Source organism: Chiloscyllium plagiosum, unplaced genomic scaffold (assembly GCF_037043375.1).
Source record: "Chiloscyllium plagiosum isolate Xiang-an unplaced genomic scaffold, Cpla_swu_hap1 HiC_scaffold_10, whole genome shotgun sequence".
Taxonomy (NCBI): domain Eukaryota; kingdom Metazoa; phylum Chordata; class Chondrichthyes; order Orectolobiformes; family Hemiscylliidae; genus Chiloscyllium; species Chiloscyllium plagiosum.
In genome coordinates, this window is record NW_028270148.1 from 90,287,938 (window position 1) to 90,308,135 (window position 20,198).

Consider the following 20,198-nt stretch of genomic DNA (forward strand, 5'->3'; position numbering starts at 1 on the left):
AGATGTATATTAAATTTGGTTTAAATAAACGATGAAACAGTGCTGACTGAACTACTGTTCCCATCATGTTACACTACCCAGCTGCTGAGATTAGTGTGAAGTGATTCCATTCATCTCTGCCTTCTCTCTGGCTGAATTGCCATTCATGTGTGGGTTTTGACACCACTGAGTTTTGCCATGATGCCTGAGTTGTCAGATTCTGATTTAGAGTAGATTCGCCACTCAGTATGTCTGAGCTTGTTGATTAGAAATTATCTGTAACTATGGAACACTTTGTGGTTGTGGAACATTAATTAGAATAGTACAGCACAGAAGGAAGCTATCGGACCTCAAGCCTGTGCTGTCTCTTTGGAAGAGCTGCCTCGTTGGTCTCACTTCTAACTCTTTTTGTATCCCTGCAGCTTTTTTCTCCTTCAAGTAGTTAGCCAACTCCCTTTTGAGGGAGTTGTGAATTAATTTCCACTAGACTTTCCAGCAGAGTGGTCAAAATCCTAACAAATGCAACTTTCTCATGTTGCCCTGGTTCTTTTGACATCTCCTTAAATCTGTAACTTCTGATTTATCAACCTGTCAACCATTAGAAACAGTTTTGCTTTATTTAAACCCTTCAGGATTTTATGCACTTTATTAAGATTTCCTCTCTTCCCTCTTTGCTCTCACGAGAAAATAATAACTTCTCCAGTCTACCCATAAAACCAGATAATTTCTGGTAGATGTCTTCTGTACCCTTTCAAAATGCAAGGATCTTATGTGTGAAGATTTCCCTAATTTCACCACTGAGCGGCTGGGCTTTAATTCACCCTCTCCTCCTACTCTCCCCAATCTGCTTCTGAGAATCTACCATACCTGTTCTTTTTAATCGTTTAGCTCAACTTATTTTTTTAATTGAACTGTTAAATTTTAATGTTATTAATACAGTTGAGAGTATTATTACTCATGGTAATTCCAGAATGGCAGTGTGTGAGAGCTGACTGCTATAAGTTTAGCCATATGATACAGGTATAGTGAAGTAGAATTAGTCTGTTTGCATCAACAGTTCAAGTTACAATTAAAAATGATTGTTTTACTTTTTTTTTTAAGAAACCAAGCAGACATTAGTATCACGGAACTCTGAGCAGGATCGTGATACTTTCCCCGCAAAAGAGAAACTAAAATTGGAATCAAAAAAACAAAATGCTGCATTTTGCTTTAGACTTAAACCTGATAGAAGTCTTAATGAATCGTTTTATGAAAAGATTTGAGAAAATGAATGTGGAGAAACTGCTTCTATTGTTCAAGTTCAGAACAAAGGACCGTAAATATAAGAAAGACACTGACAATGCAATTGTGTAGTGAGAATGCAAAACCTGCCCCCCCATAGTGGTGGAAGCAGTTACTGCAAACTGATGTATTTAGTAGGAAACTTTATGCATATCATAGGGAGTTGGGAGTGGAAAGGTGTAGGAACAGAGTGAGAAGAGGTAATTAGAGTGAGAGAAGGCTGTGCTGTAAATTCTGTATAATTTTATATGACTTCAGCCAAAGGTATACATGCCCATTATGTATTTGTTGAGCAATGCTTAGTGGTAGTATATCAGTGCTATTTTGAGATCTGGTCCCATATTTTTATCTTTTTGACAGGAATTGATCTTTTCCTGAGATTGCCACCAGCCTCCTGCCTGGTTGAGTCTCTAATTTTGTAGTGGCATGGGAGTAGATGCACTGGAGTCAGGTTCCCCAACTCTGAAAGCAAGAAGTGGATGGATACTGAAGCAGATAGATTAAAAGACACCTGCGTTCACTGAGGCATCAATCCATTATTGTACGTGTGTTAGACACCCTAGCCCTCCCACTCTGCCATGTTCCTCCATATCTCCTCTGCACCCTGTGCCATAGCTCCAGAGATTGAACAGATGGCGAGGCTGTCAATCAATGTAAAGATCAAAACATTGGGTCCAATTGACAGGCAAATATATGAAGTTCAATACTGTTGAATGCAGAAGAGCACTTTACCCACTGGAGAAAGTAATGTACCTGAAGATTTTTCCACTTGCACAATGTTGGTTAATTTATTGGTTTCTTTTCTAAATATCTATCATTCATCACTGTATTTATAGATGCATTTAACTTATTACACAATGTTTAATTATAACACAGAAGAACCTCGGTTATCCAGCATTCAATTATCCAAATATTGGATTATGCGGCATGATCGCAAGGTCCTGATGCTCGATTGACTGTTATCCAGCATTCAATTATCCGGAATTTGATTTACCGAATGAAATACTCCCCGCTCATCTCCTTTTGGATAATTGAGGTTCCTCTATAATATGAAGTTGGGAAGAACTTTAAAATTTACCTGTCATAAAGTTCTGACTCCCAGCAAGGGATCTATTATGGTTTGCAACTCTTCTGAGCTGTGGCAAGCCGAACTCCATGAAAATAGTAGTGAGTCTAAAATGCCAACCCTGCAATGGGTTAGCTAAGTGTGAGATGGTTTTGTGTGAGCTCAGTACTTGAACATTCATTCTGGCCTTTTAAAAATCCCACACGGTGGAAATGGAAGCAGGAATCACAGCACTGTCTCCCGATTGTCATTTTTAAATGTTGCTTGCCTCCATTTCGACATGAATGGAGGAATTAAACCCCCTGGTGAGGGAAGGTGAATCCTGGTTTATGAACACAACAGGCTGGACAGAAACATGCATTTGCCTCATTTTCCCGTCATCCCAGCCACTATTTGTCCCAAGGCCCTTCATGACTCTGAAGGAATAGAGAGATTTTGGAGATTGAAACTGTGCAGGAGCCAGGAGGTGGATGGTCCTTGTTAGCTCTAGGAAACAAAGACATGAGAAACTTGCTATTAAATTGTGATTTAACAGAGAAGTTGAAATTGTTTTCATATTATTTCATATTGTTTCATGACCTGGTCCGTCCCTATCTCAGTAGCCTCCTATATACCACTAAAATGTTAGCACTATTACAATTCTGCCTTTTGCTCATCCTTGGTTTTTTTCTCATTGGCTCCACCACCCTGTTTTTTTAACAGATCCATCCATCTTTTACCTAATTATCTCACATCCTGATCATTTCCTTATGGATGCCATTGTCTCATATTTATGGCACTGAGGTGGTGCTTGTATTGTTGGTGCTTCCTGTGACATTAGTGGGATGGTCCAACATGGCGTCTGGGATCTTGGGACCCCTAGCTGGCCCAGATTGGTGGCAGCAGGTAGAATGCAGGCCACAGCAAGTTCAGACCTTGGGTCCAGGGTGGGGGAGGTGGGGAGGATGGTGGAAGCGTGACTGGCCTAAGGAGTGGTGATGGGAGGGGGTGATACTGACTGATAACTCCAATGCCAGCCCCAAATCGAGTGTCAACTTGTCCTTTTATTTACCCATAGAGTTCATCACCCTGGATTCAATTGTGACATAGTGAAAGTGAAATAGTGAAAAGAAATTAGGCATATAATGACATATAAACAAGGGCAGGAGGAGGCCATTCAGCCCATCGAGCCTGCTATGCTATTCAAAAAGATCATGGCTGGTCTGATTGTAACCATTCCTATCCACTCCTGATAACCTTTCACACCCCCAGTTTAACATGAGGCTATCTACCTCTGCCTTGAAAATATTCAAGGATTCTGCTTCCAACATATTCTCAAGAAGTGAGTTCCAAAGTCTCTCAATAATGGTGCCTTATCTCTGTCTTAAATGGGCAACCCTTAATTTTTAGACGCCCTAGTTCTATATACTCCCATACAAGGAAACATCCTCCCCCATCTACCCTGTCAAGACACCTCAGGATTTTGTAAGTTTCAGTCAAGTCACCTCTTACTCTTCTAAACTCCAGCAGCTATAAGTTGAGCCTATCAAACCTTTCCTCACAAGACAACTTACTCATCTTGTGTCTTAGTCTGGTAAACCTTCCCTAAATTGCTTCAAAGGCATTTAGGGAATGGAACTAATTGGATAGATTGTTTAGGGAGTTGGCACAAACGTGATGGGCCACATGGCCATTTTCTCAGATATCGGATTTTAAAACCAATTCGAATTGAGCATTGTTTCTTCCCCCAGCTGACATTCGATGTAAAGTTAAGGTCTGTGTGGTGTTATGATTATTGATCATCACTACACAGTTCAAGTGGAGATGATGTACTAACCCACATGCATCATTAGCTAAACTCCAGGCCCTGCCATGAACTCCAGTCTCCCTTGCCTTTGGCTATTTTACAGAAATCAGTTCAGTGGTAACACTCTTGCCTCTGGGTCAGGGGGTCTCACTTCAGAGACTTGAACCACACACACACACTGACACACCAGTGCAGAAGAGAAAGAGTGCTGCAGTGTTACAGGTATCATTTATCAGATGGAACACCAAACCAATGCTACTATTTGAAGAAAAATTGGGGCGTTGTCCCAGTGTCCTGGTCAATATTTATCCCTCAACCATGTAACTAAGGAAAACACTAATCTGGTCATTATCACATAATGTCTGTGGGACCTGGCTGTCTACAAATTGATTGCTGCAGTTCATACATTACAAGTGACCACATTTCTTAAAAAAAACAGGTTCCGCTGTAAAGCACTTGGGATATGCTGAGATAATGAATGGCATCAAATAAATGGGAGGTTTGTTTCTGCTTGGTATCTTGCGTGTGAAACTGTGCATGGCGTGTCATTAAAAAAACTGTTTCTAAATAGGACCTTCGAGCGAAAAACTGGAAGGCCATGGAGGCTTTGGCATCAGCCGAAAAAATGTGCGGGGAGAAATTCATTGCTGCTAAGCACATAAAGGTTGTACTCTCCGTGATATAATGGCATGTATTCAGTGCTTTTGCATTCTCTAAAGGAATTTTTTACAATCTGGGCTATGCTGCTTATCTGCTCAACAGTGGTATTTTCCCCTGTTGACTCAGTGGTAGATTGGGGTCAGGTAAGTAGCAATTGCTAGGGCAGAAGGTGCTGGAATGTTCAGTTGGAGCAGCAATCAAAGAGAGACCCAATTCTTGTCATCAACAACTCTTACCATGTACAATATTAAGAGAATTGATATATGTGGTTGGCAAATCACTCTTGATCTCACATAGGCTGCTTTCATTAGAAGGTACGATAAAGAATGCACCCCAGTAAGCATCTCTGATGTTCTGCTGATTCATGTGTGCATCAAAATAGTCTCATTTATCAAAATAATCATCTGGTTGATTGAATATGTTAGAGTCCATTTACTAAGGGCACTATCATGACCATGTGTGGAATGCTCTGCCCCAGAGGGCAGTGGAGGCCCAGTCTCTGGATTCATTTAAGAAAGAGTTGGATAGAGCTCTCAAAGATAGTGGAATCAAGGGTTATGGAGATAAGGCAGGAACAGGATACTGATTAAGGATGATCAGCCATGATCATGTTGAATGGCGGTGCAGGCTCGAAGGGCTGAATGGCCTACTCCTGCACCTATTGTCTATTGTCTATTCGTTGGATATTGACACTTCTGGCGAAAACAATGTCTTCACGTTCAACCCATACACCATCGCCTGCTGATAAAGGACAACTTCCAGATCGAAGTTGATACATACCCGAATGACACCTCTAGTTCTCTGTCACTATTTGAGATTTTAAATTAATTGCAGTATCAAGTCAATTTCTGATCTCTGCCCCCAGCTCAGTCTACCTTTTGCTGAAAACTTCATTTAGGTTCTTGTCAGCTCAAACTTTTGTGAGATGACCATCTTCCCATTCCACACCCTCCATAACCTTCATCTGGTTCAGAAAACCCATGATCTAACACTCACCACATCCTGTTAATCCAAATGTCTGATACTGCAACAAATTTTGCATCTTAAATCCTGAGTGGGCATATTTCTGTAGTGAGAGAACCAGAGTTAATGTTCAAGTCTGTGATCTTTCAGCAGAATTGAGAATAGTTAAATCCAGAATAATGAAGGCATAAATTGAAGTTTTTGAACAACGGATGAGCTAAAGCAGTTGTGAAGTTTGGCAGTGTTATGGAGATGGGATCGGCCATCATAGTGAGGCTGGAAGCTTATATTTGACTCAAATGTGATTTGATCTGAGAATGTTGCCAGGGAGAGGAATGGAGTTGGTAGCTGGGGAGCAAAGATTGAATGGGGTAGTGGAGGGTTAATGACAACAATGGCCTCACAATTGCCAATATTTAGTTGGAGGAATTTTCTACTTATCCGATGCTGGATGTTGGGTAATCTGGCAACGGTGGAGCAGTCAAGAGAGGAACATGGTGGTGTTGGTTGAAATGCAAAAACAAAACAACACCTGATTGTCATGGGCATGGATTCCCAAAACAAAGAGAGAGGCATCAGTGCAAATGTGGCTTCTAGAGACTGGCTTGGTTATCTTTGACATCGTCAATCCTGCATTTAGTGATGTTATGGGTGCTTTTAATCAAAAGTATTTTCAACAAATTAATGAAACAGAAGGAGAAATGGGTTCTTGATCATCATGAATCATTTAATGAAAACTCCTGTCTCATATCAAATTTCTTTTTGATGTTTTCTCCCTGATGAGATTGCTGTCATATCAGGGACAGATTGATTGGACTGCACGATTCATCACACATTCCTGGTCAGACTTATTCTCACCTATTAAATAAATCTATTTATGTATCTCTTTTTAGGAAGAGGCAGAGAACCAATTAAGATTGGTCCACACACAGACCAAAGAAATGCTTCAGGGGCTCTTCCCAGAGGTGTCAGTATCCTCACAACAGGTAAGAGATGATTATTTGTTGTCTAAATGATCTCAATTTTAGTGGGCCAGCAACTGTGTTTTTAATTGAAAAGATGGAATTCTAAATTGTACTGTCAGCAACAATACTGTACATTTCCCATCATGCTTGACACCAGATTGAAGATGCGAGGTCCAATCTGTGCTCAGTTGGCTGAACTGAGGGGAAAAGACTCTACAGGTCCTCCTTTTGATTGCTATCCAGTGACCCCTGCTGGAACATCCATGTATGTGCAGACTTCCAGTGAATCCAGCTCAGCCTCAGCTGTCAAACTGTCTGAACTCTGTTAAGACAAATGATCATGCAAGTGATGTCAGAGCTTTATAGATCAGGCTGAGCCATAGCCAGGCAGCAGTGCCTCAGTTGAAAGCCTTGTTGGGTCATATAGTAAAGGTGAAGTCACCATAGTCCTAGAGACAGTGAGGACCGCAGATGCTGGAGATCAGAGTCGAGAGCGTGGTGCTGGAAAAGCACAGCAGGTCAGGCAGCATCCGAGAAGCAGGAGACGGGCTTATACTCCTGATGAAGGGCTTATGCCTGAAATCTCGATTCTCCTCGGATGCTGCCTGACCTGCTGTGCGTTTCCAGCACCACAGTCCCAACATAGTCCGAGAGTCCCACAGTGCTGTTCCCTTATAAGAGATGATTGTGGTGCATTTAACCTGAGGGTCACCGCACCTCAGGGAAGTGGCGTGGTAGGACCTTCAGCTGGCCCAGGAATTGGGGGCACCATTGAACCCACACAATTGACATCAGTCACTGGCCAACTGAGCAACTGACCCCCATGCAGTGATACATCAGCAACGGCAGCGCCGTCAGGAGAGGTGGAACAAGTGAATGTTCAGTCCGCTTTTAGTCCTAGTTCTAAATAGCAGGAATGTAATTTTTAACTGAGGCCTTTTTTTTATGAAAGCAAATGCATTTAATCATTCAAACTTTGTAATTTTCATTTAAACCATGAATTTAAACACTAAATTAAAATTACCCTATGTTTGCAGTTTAGTGACACATATCAGCTAAATGAATGTAATGAATATGCAAAAAGAATGAAAATAAAACCTACATTTTACGTGAGATGTTGTGCTGGGAATGCCGAGCTTGAAGAGGTCGTGGAGGCAGATTTAATAGTAACTTTCAGGAGTGAATTGGATGAATAATTGGAAAGGAAACATTTACAAACCCAGTCGGAAAGAGTAAGTCAGGTGGAACTGATTGGATAGCCTTTTCAGCATAATCTGGATGGGCTGAATAGTCATCTCCTTTGTAGGTTTGTAAGTTAAAGCAGTTGCTTTTAGTGCAACACCGTTCTGTACTAACGAATATGTTATGTTTCAGCTTTATAGTGATTGGTTACAGGAGTTCAAGCAGAAGACGTTGGAGTTCCTGAACCAGCCAAATAAAGACCCCTCCGTGAGTACTGCTGGCAGAAAGAAGCAAATGTCAGAGTGAAGTATCTGGCTTTTTAACTGTAAAACCTCTCCCCTCTGTTCCTTTTTCACACTGGCATACAGTTGGCTTTTGTTACAGAGACGCAGGGTAATTCTTCATGAGTAGTTAGCATTGTCAGACTATTCAATTACGTAAGACATCACAGTTGTACCCACCTCCTGTCCTGACCTCTTGATGATTACAGATACTTGCCAGTGAGAAATGCTGAACAATTATCAGGTGATTTCTAACTCAAGCCGTGTCCAGTTCTCTCTCCTCCTGTGTGTCCCATTCTCCCCGGCCATTCCCTGGACTTGCACATTTCACATCTGCTTGCTCCCCTTGCCTGCCAGGAGAGCTCAAACTCACATGAGTGGACGAAGAATGAAAAAGAGCAGGGAAAAAAACACACAGCTTGCCATCTCCCTGTCCACCACAGAATAGTTTGACATCACCCACTTGAGCAACCCTTGGCTGATGAAACCAGCGTGCCCTCGCCTTTGGAAGCTCAGTCTCTCCCAGGGTTCTGCCAACTCATCCTGGCCTCGACTGCCTGTTCTTCTTGTCACGTGCTGCTCATGTCCAGCACACCACCTTGAACTCTGCAGTCACAGTTCCACTTTAACCTGTCCGTTCTCTTTTCCAATTGGAACTTAATGCTCATCTCCGCTCGCTTATGCTTGCTGTTGTGAGTGTTTTGTTTTGGTGTGTGGTACCTTCTAGATTACTGCACAGTTGTGAACCCACACACCTTTTAGAGACAACGTTGATCAGGAATCTTTTTTTTATTTCAAAAATATACTTTATTCATAAAATAATTTGATGGCCTGTACAGTTGGTCATGCCATACATATGTAAACATGTACATACAGAGATCAGAATTTATCATTTTTATACAGGTCTGTACATTTTTTGATCATATGCCCATATAATTAGCTGAGGCGTCAGCAGAGCCCAAATGACTGCATGGGCCCCCTGTTCTTTGTTAGGCAGGCAGACTTTACACAGTGGTCTTTCCCCACCTCGCCTTGGCGGCAGCTGCCCCAAGCTTCAGCGCGTCCCTCAGCACATAGTCCTGGACCATGGAATGTGCCAGTCTGCAACACTCAGTCGGGGTCAACTCCTTCAGCTGGAAGATCAGCAGGTTTCAGACCGCCCAGAGAGCGTCCTTCACCGAGTTGATGATCCTCCAGGTACAGTTGATGTTCGTCTCGGTGTGCGGCCCGGGGAACAGGCCGTAGAGCACGGAGTCCCGCGTCACGGCGCTGCTCGGGACGAACCTCGACAAACACCACTGCATTCCTCTCCAGACTTCCTCTGCATAGGCTCATTCCAGAAGGAGGTGTGTAACAGTCTCGTCCCCCCCGTAGCCGCTTCGAGGGCGGCGTGCGGTGCGGCTGAGAGTCCGGGCGTGCATAAAGGATCTCACAGGCAGAGCCCTTCTCACCACCAGCCAAGCCATGTCTTGGTGCTTGTTGGAAAGTTCTGGCGATGAGGCATTCTGCCAAATGGCTTTGACAGTCTGCTCAGGGAACCGCTCGATAGGATCCGCCCTCTCCTTTTCCCGAAGGGTCTCAAGGACACTACGTGCTGACCATTTCCTGATGGACTTGTGGTTGAAGGTGTTTTTCTTGATAAATTTCTCCACGAAGGACAGGTGATACGGAACGGTCCAACTACTCGGAGCGTTCCGCGGCAGCGAGGCCAGGCCCAACCTTCGCAACACCGGGGACAGGTAGAACCTCAGTACGTAGTGACACTTGGTATTTGCGTACCGGGGATCCACGCACAGCTTGATGCAGCCACACACAAAGGTGGCCATCAGGGTGAGGGTGGCATTGGGTGTATTTTTTCCCCCGTTGCCCAGATCTTTGTACAGCGAGTCCCTTCGGACCCGGTCCATCTTTGACCTCCATATAAACTGGAAGATGGCCCGGGTGACTGCAGCGGCACAGGTTCTGGGAATAGGCCAGACCTGTGCCACGTATAATAGCAATGACAGTGCCTCACACCTGATGACCAGGTTTTTTCCCGCGATGGAGAGCGACCGTAGCTTCCATCTGCCCAGTTTCTGCCTCACTTTGCTGATATGCTCCTCTTGGCGCACGCCCCAGCCCTTCCGAACCAAATACCCAGCACCTTCAGGTGGTCGGTTCTGACGGTGAAGGGGATCGAGGATTGGTCGGCCCAGTTCCCGAAGAGCATGGCCTCGCTCTTGCCTTGGTTTACCTTGGCCCCCGAGGCCCGTTCGAACTGGTCACATATGCACATGAGTCTGCGCACGGACAGCGGATCCGAGCAGAAAATGGCGACGTCATCCATGTACAGGGACGCCTTAACCTGCAGGCCCCCGCTGCCAGGAATAGTCACCCCTCTCAGGCTCGCATCCTTCCTGATGGACTCGGCAAATGGCTCTATACAGCACACAAACAAGGTAGGAGAGAGAGGGCAGCCCTGCCTGACTCCAGATCTGACTGGGAAGCTATCTGATTCCCACCCGTTGATTGAGACTGCACTGACAATGTTGGTGTAGAGCAATCTGATCCAATTGCAGATTCCCTCCCCAAAGCCCATTTTGGAGAGAACATCTCTCATATACCTGTGTGATATCCTGTCAAAGGCTTTCTCCTGGTCCAGGCTGATCAGGCAGATGTCCAACCCTCTGTCCTGCACGTAGGCGATCGTATCCCTGAGGAGTGCGAGACTCTCAGCGATCTTCCTGCCCGGCACAGCACAGGTTTGGTCAGGGTGAATCACCGACCCTGGAGCAGACCTGACCCGGTTGGCGATTATCTTTGACAGAATTTTGTAATCTGCATTCAACAGTGAGATTGGTCTCCAATTTTTGAGTTCCTCCCTCTCCCCCTTCCGCTTGTAGACGAGGGTGATGATGCCTTTCCTCATGGATTCACTCATGGTACCTGCCCGAAGCATACTGACATACACCTCCAGCAGGTCCTGGCTAATCAAGTCCCAAAGAGCGGAATAGAGCTCGACCGTAAGCCGTCGCTTCCGGGAGTTTTATTCTTTTCGAAGGACTCGAGGGCCTTGGTCAGCTCGTCCAGAGATAGCGGCTGGTCCAGCCTCTCCCGTGTTCTGTCGTCTAAGACCTCCGTGATAGAGGACAGGAACGACTGGGAGGCCGCGCTGTGGGTCGGCTTCGCGTCATACAGACTGGCGTAGAAGGATTTACTGATCCTCATGACGTCAGCCTGAGATGACGTTAGCGAGCCATCTTCTTCCTTCAGGCTGCTGAGCACGGAGCTCTCTTTGTGCACCTTCTGGAAGAAGAAACGTGAGCACGTCTCGTCCTGCTCCACCGAGCGGACCCTGGACCGGAAGATTATCTTGGAGGCCTCTGAAGCAAAGAGTGAGGCTTGCTGGCCCTTCACCTCCTTGAGGTCCTCCGTGACATCCACCCTCATCGTCTGCAGCAGGAGCAGGTTCTGCATACTTTCCTGGAGCTGGGACAGTTTTCCCCGCCTCTCTCTCGCCTCCTGAACACCTTTGAGGATGAAGAACCTCTTGATGTTCCCTTTTACTGTTTCCCACCAGTCCGCTGGGGACTCAAAGAGGGGCTTCACGGTTCTCCAACCTGCGTAGTCCCTCTTGAGCTCCTCAATGTTTCCCGGAGTCAACAGCTTGGTGTTCAGCTTCCAAGTTCCCTTACCAGCCCGCTGCTCGTCCAGTAGGTGACAGTCGGCCAGCAGGAGGCAGTAGTCGGAGAAGAACACCGGCTTGACGTCGGTGGATCTGACCGAGAGTGTTTGGGACACAAACAGGTAATCTATCCTTGAGCGGATAGACCCGACTGCCCGTGACCAGGTGTGTCTACGCTGCGCTCCGTCTGCAGAGGCGCTGAAGACGTTGTGCAGCTTGGCATCTTTTACCATGTCCATCAGGGCTCTGGACGTGGTGTCCAGTTTACTGTCCCCCCCACCGGATCGTCCATCTGTATCAATGATACAGTTGAAGTCTCCGGCCGGAATGACCGGCCTGGACGTAGCCAGCAACAGTGGAAGCTGCTGCAGGACGGCCAACCGTTCACTCTTACCCACTGGGGCGTACACATTAATCAGTCTCAGGGGAGCATTCCTGTACATGATGTCAGCGACGAGGAGGCGCCCGCCCGCCCACCACCTCCTTAACCTCGGAATGGTGAAGTTGCCTCCTCTCAACAGGATACCCAGGCCGGAGGCGCGGCTATCGTTGCCCCCCGACCAAACTGACGGCCCATGGGCCCATAAGCTTGACCATCTCCTGTAGCTGCTGAGGTGCGGTATCCCACACTCCTGCAGGAACAGGACGTCGGCTTTAACGTTGGCCAGGAAGGCCATCGTAGAAACACATCACGTAGCCGATTTGATGCTACGCACATTGATGCTGGCAACTCTTATCCCCATTTTAACAGTTTACGAGGTTAACAGTGTCCATTTGCTGCTGGTCTTGCCCCTCTGGGGTAGCTGTGTGCATTCCCGTGGTGACGGCAAACTGCTGGACCCTCCCAGGGCTGAGGTAGCTGTCCGGCTCCACACTGGAGCCATTTCCCTGCTCTGGTGTCTTTGGGTCGGGCCCAGGGTCCGCACAGTCCAGTTCTCCATCTGACAGCGGGGCTGTCACAGGACTGCTGCTCCCAGTTACCTGGAGCTGTGGGCCGGTGGGTACCTCATGGTTCTCACCGGGTGGGGGGAGGGCTTTACCCGTCCCCTCAGAGGGATCGTCTTTTCCTGTTTGGGTGGTGCTGCCCTCCTTTTTCCCCGCGGCGCTCTGTCTCTTCCTCTGGTTACGACCCGCCTTGCGCCCGTCCTCACCGTCGGAAGAGCTGCATGTGTCCTTGTCGCGTTGGTGTCGCTTCCCCCCTCGCTGGGTGGCTTTGGGAGGTTTCCTCTTCCTGCTTTTCACAGTAATCCAATCCTCTGCCTCCTTTGGTCCCTCCTCTTCCATTTCCTCCGTTTGTCTTGCAGGAGCTTGGATCGGCTGCTGCATCTCCCCGCTGTCTGCCGTCTGCTCCGCTACAGCCTACCCTTCCTTCTGGGTGCCTTCAGACACCGTTCCAGTGCTGTTTGGTGGTACCTTGCTGGTCTTAGGCGGTCCACAGCTCGTGTTGCCACCTCCCGCTATCTGTGCGTAGGTGGCGGCCCCTCGTCTTGAGCAGGCCTTGTACATGTGGCCCGCCTCGCCGCACAGATTACAGATCTTGGCCTCCTTACATTTCTTGGTCGGGTGGCCTTCCTGCTTGCAGTTTCGGCAGACGGTCACCTTACAATCCGTCGCCATGTGGCCTGATCTCACGCAGGTTCGGCACACTTTTGGCTGCCCTGCGTATGTCAGGTAACCTCTGCTTCCTCCAATGGCAAAGCTGGAGGTTGGGTGGAGGATGTTCCCACTGGCATCGACCCTCAGGGTTACCCTGACCTGCCGCTTGCTGGTCCAGATCCCGAAAGGATCGACCACATCGGTGCTCTCTCCCTCGACCTGGACGTATCTTCTCAAGAAGGTCAGGACATCTGCTGCTGGGACGTGAGGGTTGTACATCTGGACTGTTACAACCCGACTCCTCTGCGCAGGAAGCACACACAACGGGACCACCGACAAGATGGAGAACAGAGGTTCCCCTTCCTTCTCCTTGAAGACCTTCAGGAGCTGCTCGCAATTCTTCACGCTTCTGAAGGTCACGTCGAAATAGCCTGCCACGGGGAAATCCTGCAGGCAGTACACATTTTTTTTTATTTCAAAAATATACTTTATTCATATATATTTAATCTATACAATTGGACATGTCATCATTCTGTAAACATTCCATTTCTTTACGTATCGAAACAGGGTAATCATTCATATTCACAGGTTAGTGCGATTACATTGAGCTCAGACGCCAGCGGAGCCCAAATGACTGCGTGCGCCCCTGTTCTTTGTTAGGCAGGCAGATGTTACACGGTGGTCTTTCCCCACCGCGCCTTGGCGGCAGCTGCCCCAAGCTTCAGCGCGTCCCTCAACACGTAGTCCTGGACCATGGAATGTGCCAGTCTGCAACACTCAGTCGGGGTCAACTCCTTCAGCTGGAAGATCAACAGGTTTCGGACCGCCCAGAGAGCGTCCTTCACCGAGTTGATGATCCTCCAGGCACAGTTGATGTTCGTCTCGGTGTGCGTCCCGGGGAACAGGCCGTAGAGCATGGAGTCCCGTGTCACGGCGCTGCTCGGGACGAACCTCGACAGACACCACTGCATTCCTCTCCAGACTTCCTCTGCATAGGCACATTCCAGAAGGAGGTGTGTGACAGTCTCGTCCCCCCCGCAGCCGCTTCGAGGGCAGCGTGCGGTGCGGCAGAGAGTCCGGGCGTGCATAAATGATCTCACAGGCAGAGCCCTTCTCACCACCAGCCAAGCCATGTCTTGGTGCTTGTTGGAAAGTTCTGGCGATGAGGCATTCTGCCAAATGGCTTTGACAGTCTGCTCAGGGAACCGCTCGATAGGATCCGCCCTCTCCTTTTCCCGAAGGGTCTCAAGGACACTACGTGCTGACCACTTCCTGATGGACTTGTGGTCAAAGGTGTTTTTCTTGATAAATTTCTCCACGAAGGACAGGTGGTACGGAACGGTCCAACTACTCTGAGCGTTCCGCGGCAGCGAGGCCAGGCCCATCCTTCGCAACACCAGGGACAGGTAGAACCTCAGTACGTAGTGACACTTGGTGTTTGCGTACCGGGGATCCACGCACAGCTTGATGCAGCCACACACAAAGGTGGCCATCAGGGTGAGGGTTGCATTGGGTGTGTTTTTTCCCCCATTGCACCGGTCTTTGTACATTACATCTCTTCGGACCCGGTCCATCTTTGATCTCCACACGAAGTGGAAGATGGCCCGGGTGACTGCGGCAGCACAGGTTCTGGGGATAGGCCAGACCTGTGCCACGTATAACAATACTGAGAGTACCTCACACCTGATGACCAGGTTCTTACCCGCGATGGAGAGCGACCGTTGCTCCCATCTGCCTAGTTTCTGTCTCACCTTCCTGATCCGCTCCTCCCAGGTCTTGGCGCACGCCCCAGCCCCCCCGAACCAAATACCCAGCACCTTCAGGTGGTCAGTCCTGACGGTGAAGGGGATCGAGGATTGGTCGGCCCAGTTCCCGAAGAGCATGGCTTCGCTCTTGCCTCGGTTTACCTTGGCCCCCGAGGCCCGTTCGAACTGGTCACGAATGCACATGAGTCTGTGCACGGACAGCGGATCCGAGCAGAAAACGGCGACGTCATCCATGTACAGGGAGGCCTTCACCTGCAGATCCCCGCTGCCAGGAATAGTCACCCCTTTCAGGCTCGCATCCTTCCTGATGGACTCGGCAAATGGCTCTATACAGAACACAAACAAGGCAGGAGAGAGAGGGCAGCCCTGCCTGACTCCAGATCTGACTGGGAAGCTATCTGATTCCCACCCATTGATTGAGACTGCACTGACAATGTTGGTGTAGAGCAGTCTGATCCAATTAGCGATTCCCTCCCCGAAGCCCATTTTGGAGAGGACATCCCTCATATATGTATGCGATATCCTGTCAAAGGCTTTCTCCTGGTCCAGGCTGATGAGGCAGGTGTCCACCCCCCTGTCCTGCACGTAGGCGATCGTATCCCTGAGGAGTGAGAGACTCTCAGCGATCTTCCTGCCCGGTACAGCACAGGTTTGGTCAGGGTGAATCACCGATCCCAGAGCAGACCTGACCCAGTTGGCGATGACCTTTGACAAGATTTTGTAGTCTGTGTTTAACAGTGAGATCGGTCTCCAATTTCTAATTTCTTCCCTCTCCCCCTTCTGCTTGTAGATGAGGGTGATGATGCCTTTCCTCATGGATTCACTCATGGTACCTACCCGAAGCGTACTGACATACACCTCCAGCAGGTCCCGGCCAATCAAGTCCCAAAGAGCGGAATAGAGCTCGACCGGTAAGCCGTCGCTTCCGGGAGTTTTATTCTTTTCGAAGGACTCGAGGGCCTTGGTCAGCTCATCCAGAGATAGCGGCTGGTCCAGCCTTTCCCGTGTTCTGTCGTCTAGGACCTCCGTGATAGAGGACAGGAACGACTGTGAGGCCGCGCTGTCGGTTGGCTTCGAGTCATACAGACTGGCATAGAAGGATTTACTGATCCTCATGATGTCAGCCTGAGATGACGTTACCGAGCCATCTTCTTCCTTCAGGCTGCTGAGCACGGAGCTCTCTTTGTGCACCTTCTGGAAGAAGAAACGTGAGCACGTCTCGTCCTGCTCCACCGAGCGGACCCTGGACCGGAAGATTATCTTGGAGGCCTCCGAGGCAAAGAGCGAGGCTTGCTGGCCCTTCACCTCCTTGAGGTCCTCCGTGACATCGACCCCCAACGTCTGCAGCAGGAGCAGGTTCTGCATACTTTCCTGGAGCTGGGACAGTTTTCCCCGTCTCTCTCTCGCCTCCTGAACACCTTTGAGGATGAAGAACCTCTTGATGTTCCCTTTTACTGTTTCCCACCAGTCTGCTGGGGACTCAAAGAGGGACTTCACGGTTCTCCGACCTGCGTAATCCCTCTTGAGCTCCTCAATGTTTCCCGGGGTCAACAGCTTGGTGTTCAGTTTCCACGTTCCCTTACCAGCCCGCTGCTCATCCTGTAGGTGACAGTCGGCCAGCAGGAGGCAGTGGTCAGAGAAGAACACCGGCTTGACGTTGGTGGATCTGACCGAGAACGTTCGGGACACAAACAGGTAATCTATCCTTGAGCGGATAGACCCGTCTGCCCGTGACCAGGTGTGTCTACGCTGCGCTCCGTCTGCAGAGGCGCTGAAGACGTCGTGCAGCTTGGCGTCTTTGACCGTGTCCATCAGGGCTCTGGACGTGGCGTCCAGTTTACTGTCCCCCCCCGCCGGATCGTCCATCTGCATCAATGATACAGTTGAAGTTTCCGGCCAGAATGACCGGCCTGGACGTAGCCAGCAACAGTGGAAGCTGCTGCAGGACGGCCAACCGTTCACTCTTACCCACTGGGGCGTACACATTAATTAGTCTCACGGGAGCGTTTCTGTAGGTAACATCAGCAACGAGGAGGCGCCCGCCCACCACCTCCTTAACCTCGGAGATGGTGAAGTTGCCTCCCCGTAACAGAATACCCAGGCCCGAGGAGCGGTTATCGTTGCCCCCCGACCACACTGACGGGCCATGGGCCCACAAGCTCGACCATCTCCTGTAACTGCTGAGGTGCGGTATCCCACACTCCTGCAGAAACAGGACGTCGGCTTTCACGTTGGCCAGGAAGGCCAGAGTTGAAATACATCGCGCAGCAGATTTTATGCTGCGCACATTGATGGTTGCAATTTTAAACCCCATTTTGTTAACAGGTTGTAAGGTTACCCATGTCCGATTGCTGCTGGTCCTGCCCCTCTGGGGTAGCTGTCTGCATCCCCGTGCAGTACGCAAACTGCTGGACCCTCGCTGGGCTGAGGTAACTGTCCAGTTCCTCACTCGGCCCATTTGCCCGCTCCGGTGTCATCGGGCCGAGACCAGGGTCCACGCTGTCTGTTTCTATATCTGACAGCGGGGCTGTCAGAGGGTCGCTGCTCCCAGTGACCTGGAGCTGTGGGGCGGTGGGTCCCTCCTGGCTTTCAACTGGTGGGGGGTGGTGGTTTCCCATTTCCTCAGGAGGCTCGTCCCTTGGTTGGCAGTTGCTGCTGTCCTTTCTCCTCGCAGCGCTCTGCCTCTCATTTTGGTGACGACTCTCCTTTCTTCCGTCCTCACCCTCCGAAGAGCTGTCCGTATCTTCCACCTGCAGCTGCCTTTTCCCCTTTTTCTGGGAGGTCTTGGTGACCGGATGGGTTTTCCTCTTCCTGTTTTTCACCACGGTCCATTCCTCTGCCTCCTTCTTTCCCTTCTCCGCCTCCTCCTCCTGTCCTGTCGGAGCTTCGCTCGGCAGCTGTACCTCTCCGGTCGCTGTCATCTGCTCTGCTCCGGCCTGTCCTTCCTGTTGCATGCCTCCTGCCACCATTCCCTTGCCGGTTTGCGGTGCCTTGCCGTCCTTTTGTGGCCCGCCTCCAGCCATCTGCGCGTAGGTGGCGGCCCCTCGTCTTGGGCAGGCCCTGTACACGTGGCCCGCCTCCCCGCACAGATTGCAGTTCCTTTCCTCCTTGCACTCTTTGGTCGGGTGGCCCTCCTTCTTGCAATTGCGACAGATCGTGACCTTGCAGTCCGCCGCCATGTGGCCTGACCTCCCACAGGTTCGGCACACTTTTGGCTGCCCTGCATAAGTCAGGTACCCTCTGCTCCCTCCGATAGCAAAGCTGGAGGGTGGGTGGAGGATATTCCCGCTGGCGTCCACCCTCAGGGTTACCTTGACCTGTCGTTTGCTGGTCCAGATCCCGAAAGGGTCAACCACGTCGGTGCTTTGACCCTCGACCTGGACATATCTTCCCAGGAACGTCAGGACATCAGTTGCTGGCACGTAGGGGTTGTACATGTGGATTGTAACAACCCGACTCCTCTGTGCAGGAAGCACACACAATGGGACCGCCGACAAGATGGAGAACAGCGGCTCCCCTTCCTTTTCTTTGAAGACCTTCAGGAGCTGCTCACATTGCTTTACGCTCCTGAAGGTGACATCGAAGTAGCCTGCCCCAGGGAAATCCTGCAGGCAGTACACACTTTTTTTTATTTCAAAAATATACTTTATTCATATATATTTAATCTATACAATTGGACATGTCATCATTCTGTAAACATTCCATTTCTTTACGTATCGAAACAGGGTAATCATTCATATTCACAGGTTAGTGCGATTACATTGAGCTCAGACGCCAGCGGAGCCCAAATGACTGCGTGGGCCCCCTGTTCTTCGTTAGGCAGGCAGATGTAAGACGGTGGTCTTTCCCCACCGCGCCTTGGCGGCAGCTGCCCCAAGCTTCAGCGCATCCCTCAACACGTAGTCCTGGACCATGGAATGTGCCAGTCTGCAACACTCAGTCGGGGTCAACTCCTTCAGCTGGAAGATCAGCAGGTTTCGGACCACTCAGAGAGCGTCCTTCACCGAGTTGATGATCCTCCAGGCGCAGTTGATGTTCGTCTCGGTGTGCGTCCCGGGGAACAGGCCGTAGAGCACGGAGTCCCGCGTCACGGCGCTGCTCGGGACGAACCTCGACAGACACCACTGCATTCCTCTCCAGACTTCCTCTGCATAGGCACATTCCAGAAGGAGGTGTGTGACAGTCTCGTCCCCCCCGCAGCCGCTTCGAGGGCAGCGTGCGGTGCGGCAGAGAGTCCGGGCGTGCATAAATGATCTCACAGGCAGAGCCCTTCTCACCACCAGCCAAGCCATGTCTTGGTGCTTGTTGGAAAGTTCTGGCGATGAGGCATTCTGCCAAATGGCTTTGACAGTCTGCTCAGGGAACCGCTCGACAGGATCCGCCCTCTCCTTTTCCCGAAGGGTCTCAAGGACACTACGTGCTGACCACTTCCTGATGGACTTGTGGTCAAAGGTGTTTTTCTTGATAAATTTCTCCACGAAGGACAGGTGGTACGGAACGGTCCAACTACTCGGAGCGTTCCGCGGCAGCGAGGCCAGGCCCATCCTTCGCAACACCGGGGACAGGTAGAACCTCAGTACGTAGTGACACTTGGTGTTTGCGTACCGGGGATCCACGCACAGCTTGATGCAGCCACACACAAAGGTGGCCATCAGGGTGAGGGTTGCATTGGGTGTGTTTTTTCCCCCATTGCACCGGTCTTTGTACATTACATCTCTTCGGACCCGGTCCATCTTTGATCTCCACACGAAGTGGAAGATGGCCCGGGTGACTGCGGCAGCACAGGTTCTGGGGATAGGCCAGACCTGTGCCACGTATAACAATACTGAGAGTACCTCACACCTGATGACCAGGTTCTTACCCGCGATGGAGAGCGACCGTTGCTCCCATCTGCCTAGTTTCTGTCTCACCTTCCTGATCCGCTCCTCCCAGGTCTTGGCGCACGCCCCAGCCCTTCCGAACCAAATACCCAGCACCTTCAGGTGGTCAGTCCTGACGGTGAAGGGGAT

General features: G+C 49.6%; 1 protein-coding gene across 2 annotated transcripts in view; it reads left to right on the forward strand.

Moving 5' to 3' along the window:
- The window catches only part of LOC122552990 (ribosome-binding protein 1-like), a 147,517-nt gene that overhangs the window by 98,665 nt on the left and 28,654 nt on the right, over window positions 1-20,198 (forward strand). Inside the window, exons 12-14 of one of the 2 annotated variants that reach the window (XM_043696342.2) lie at window positions 4,684-4,776; window positions 6,629-6,721; window positions 8,075-8,149. In XM_043696342.2, the coding sequence (XP_043552277.2) occupies window positions 4,684-4,776; window positions 6,629-6,721; window positions 8,075-8,149 (261 nt within the window). The remainder of the gene's footprint in view (window positions 1-4,683; window positions 4,777-6,628; window positions 6,722-8,074; window positions 8,150-20,198) is intronic. The other variant, XM_043696344.2, reaches the window with a different exon arrangement.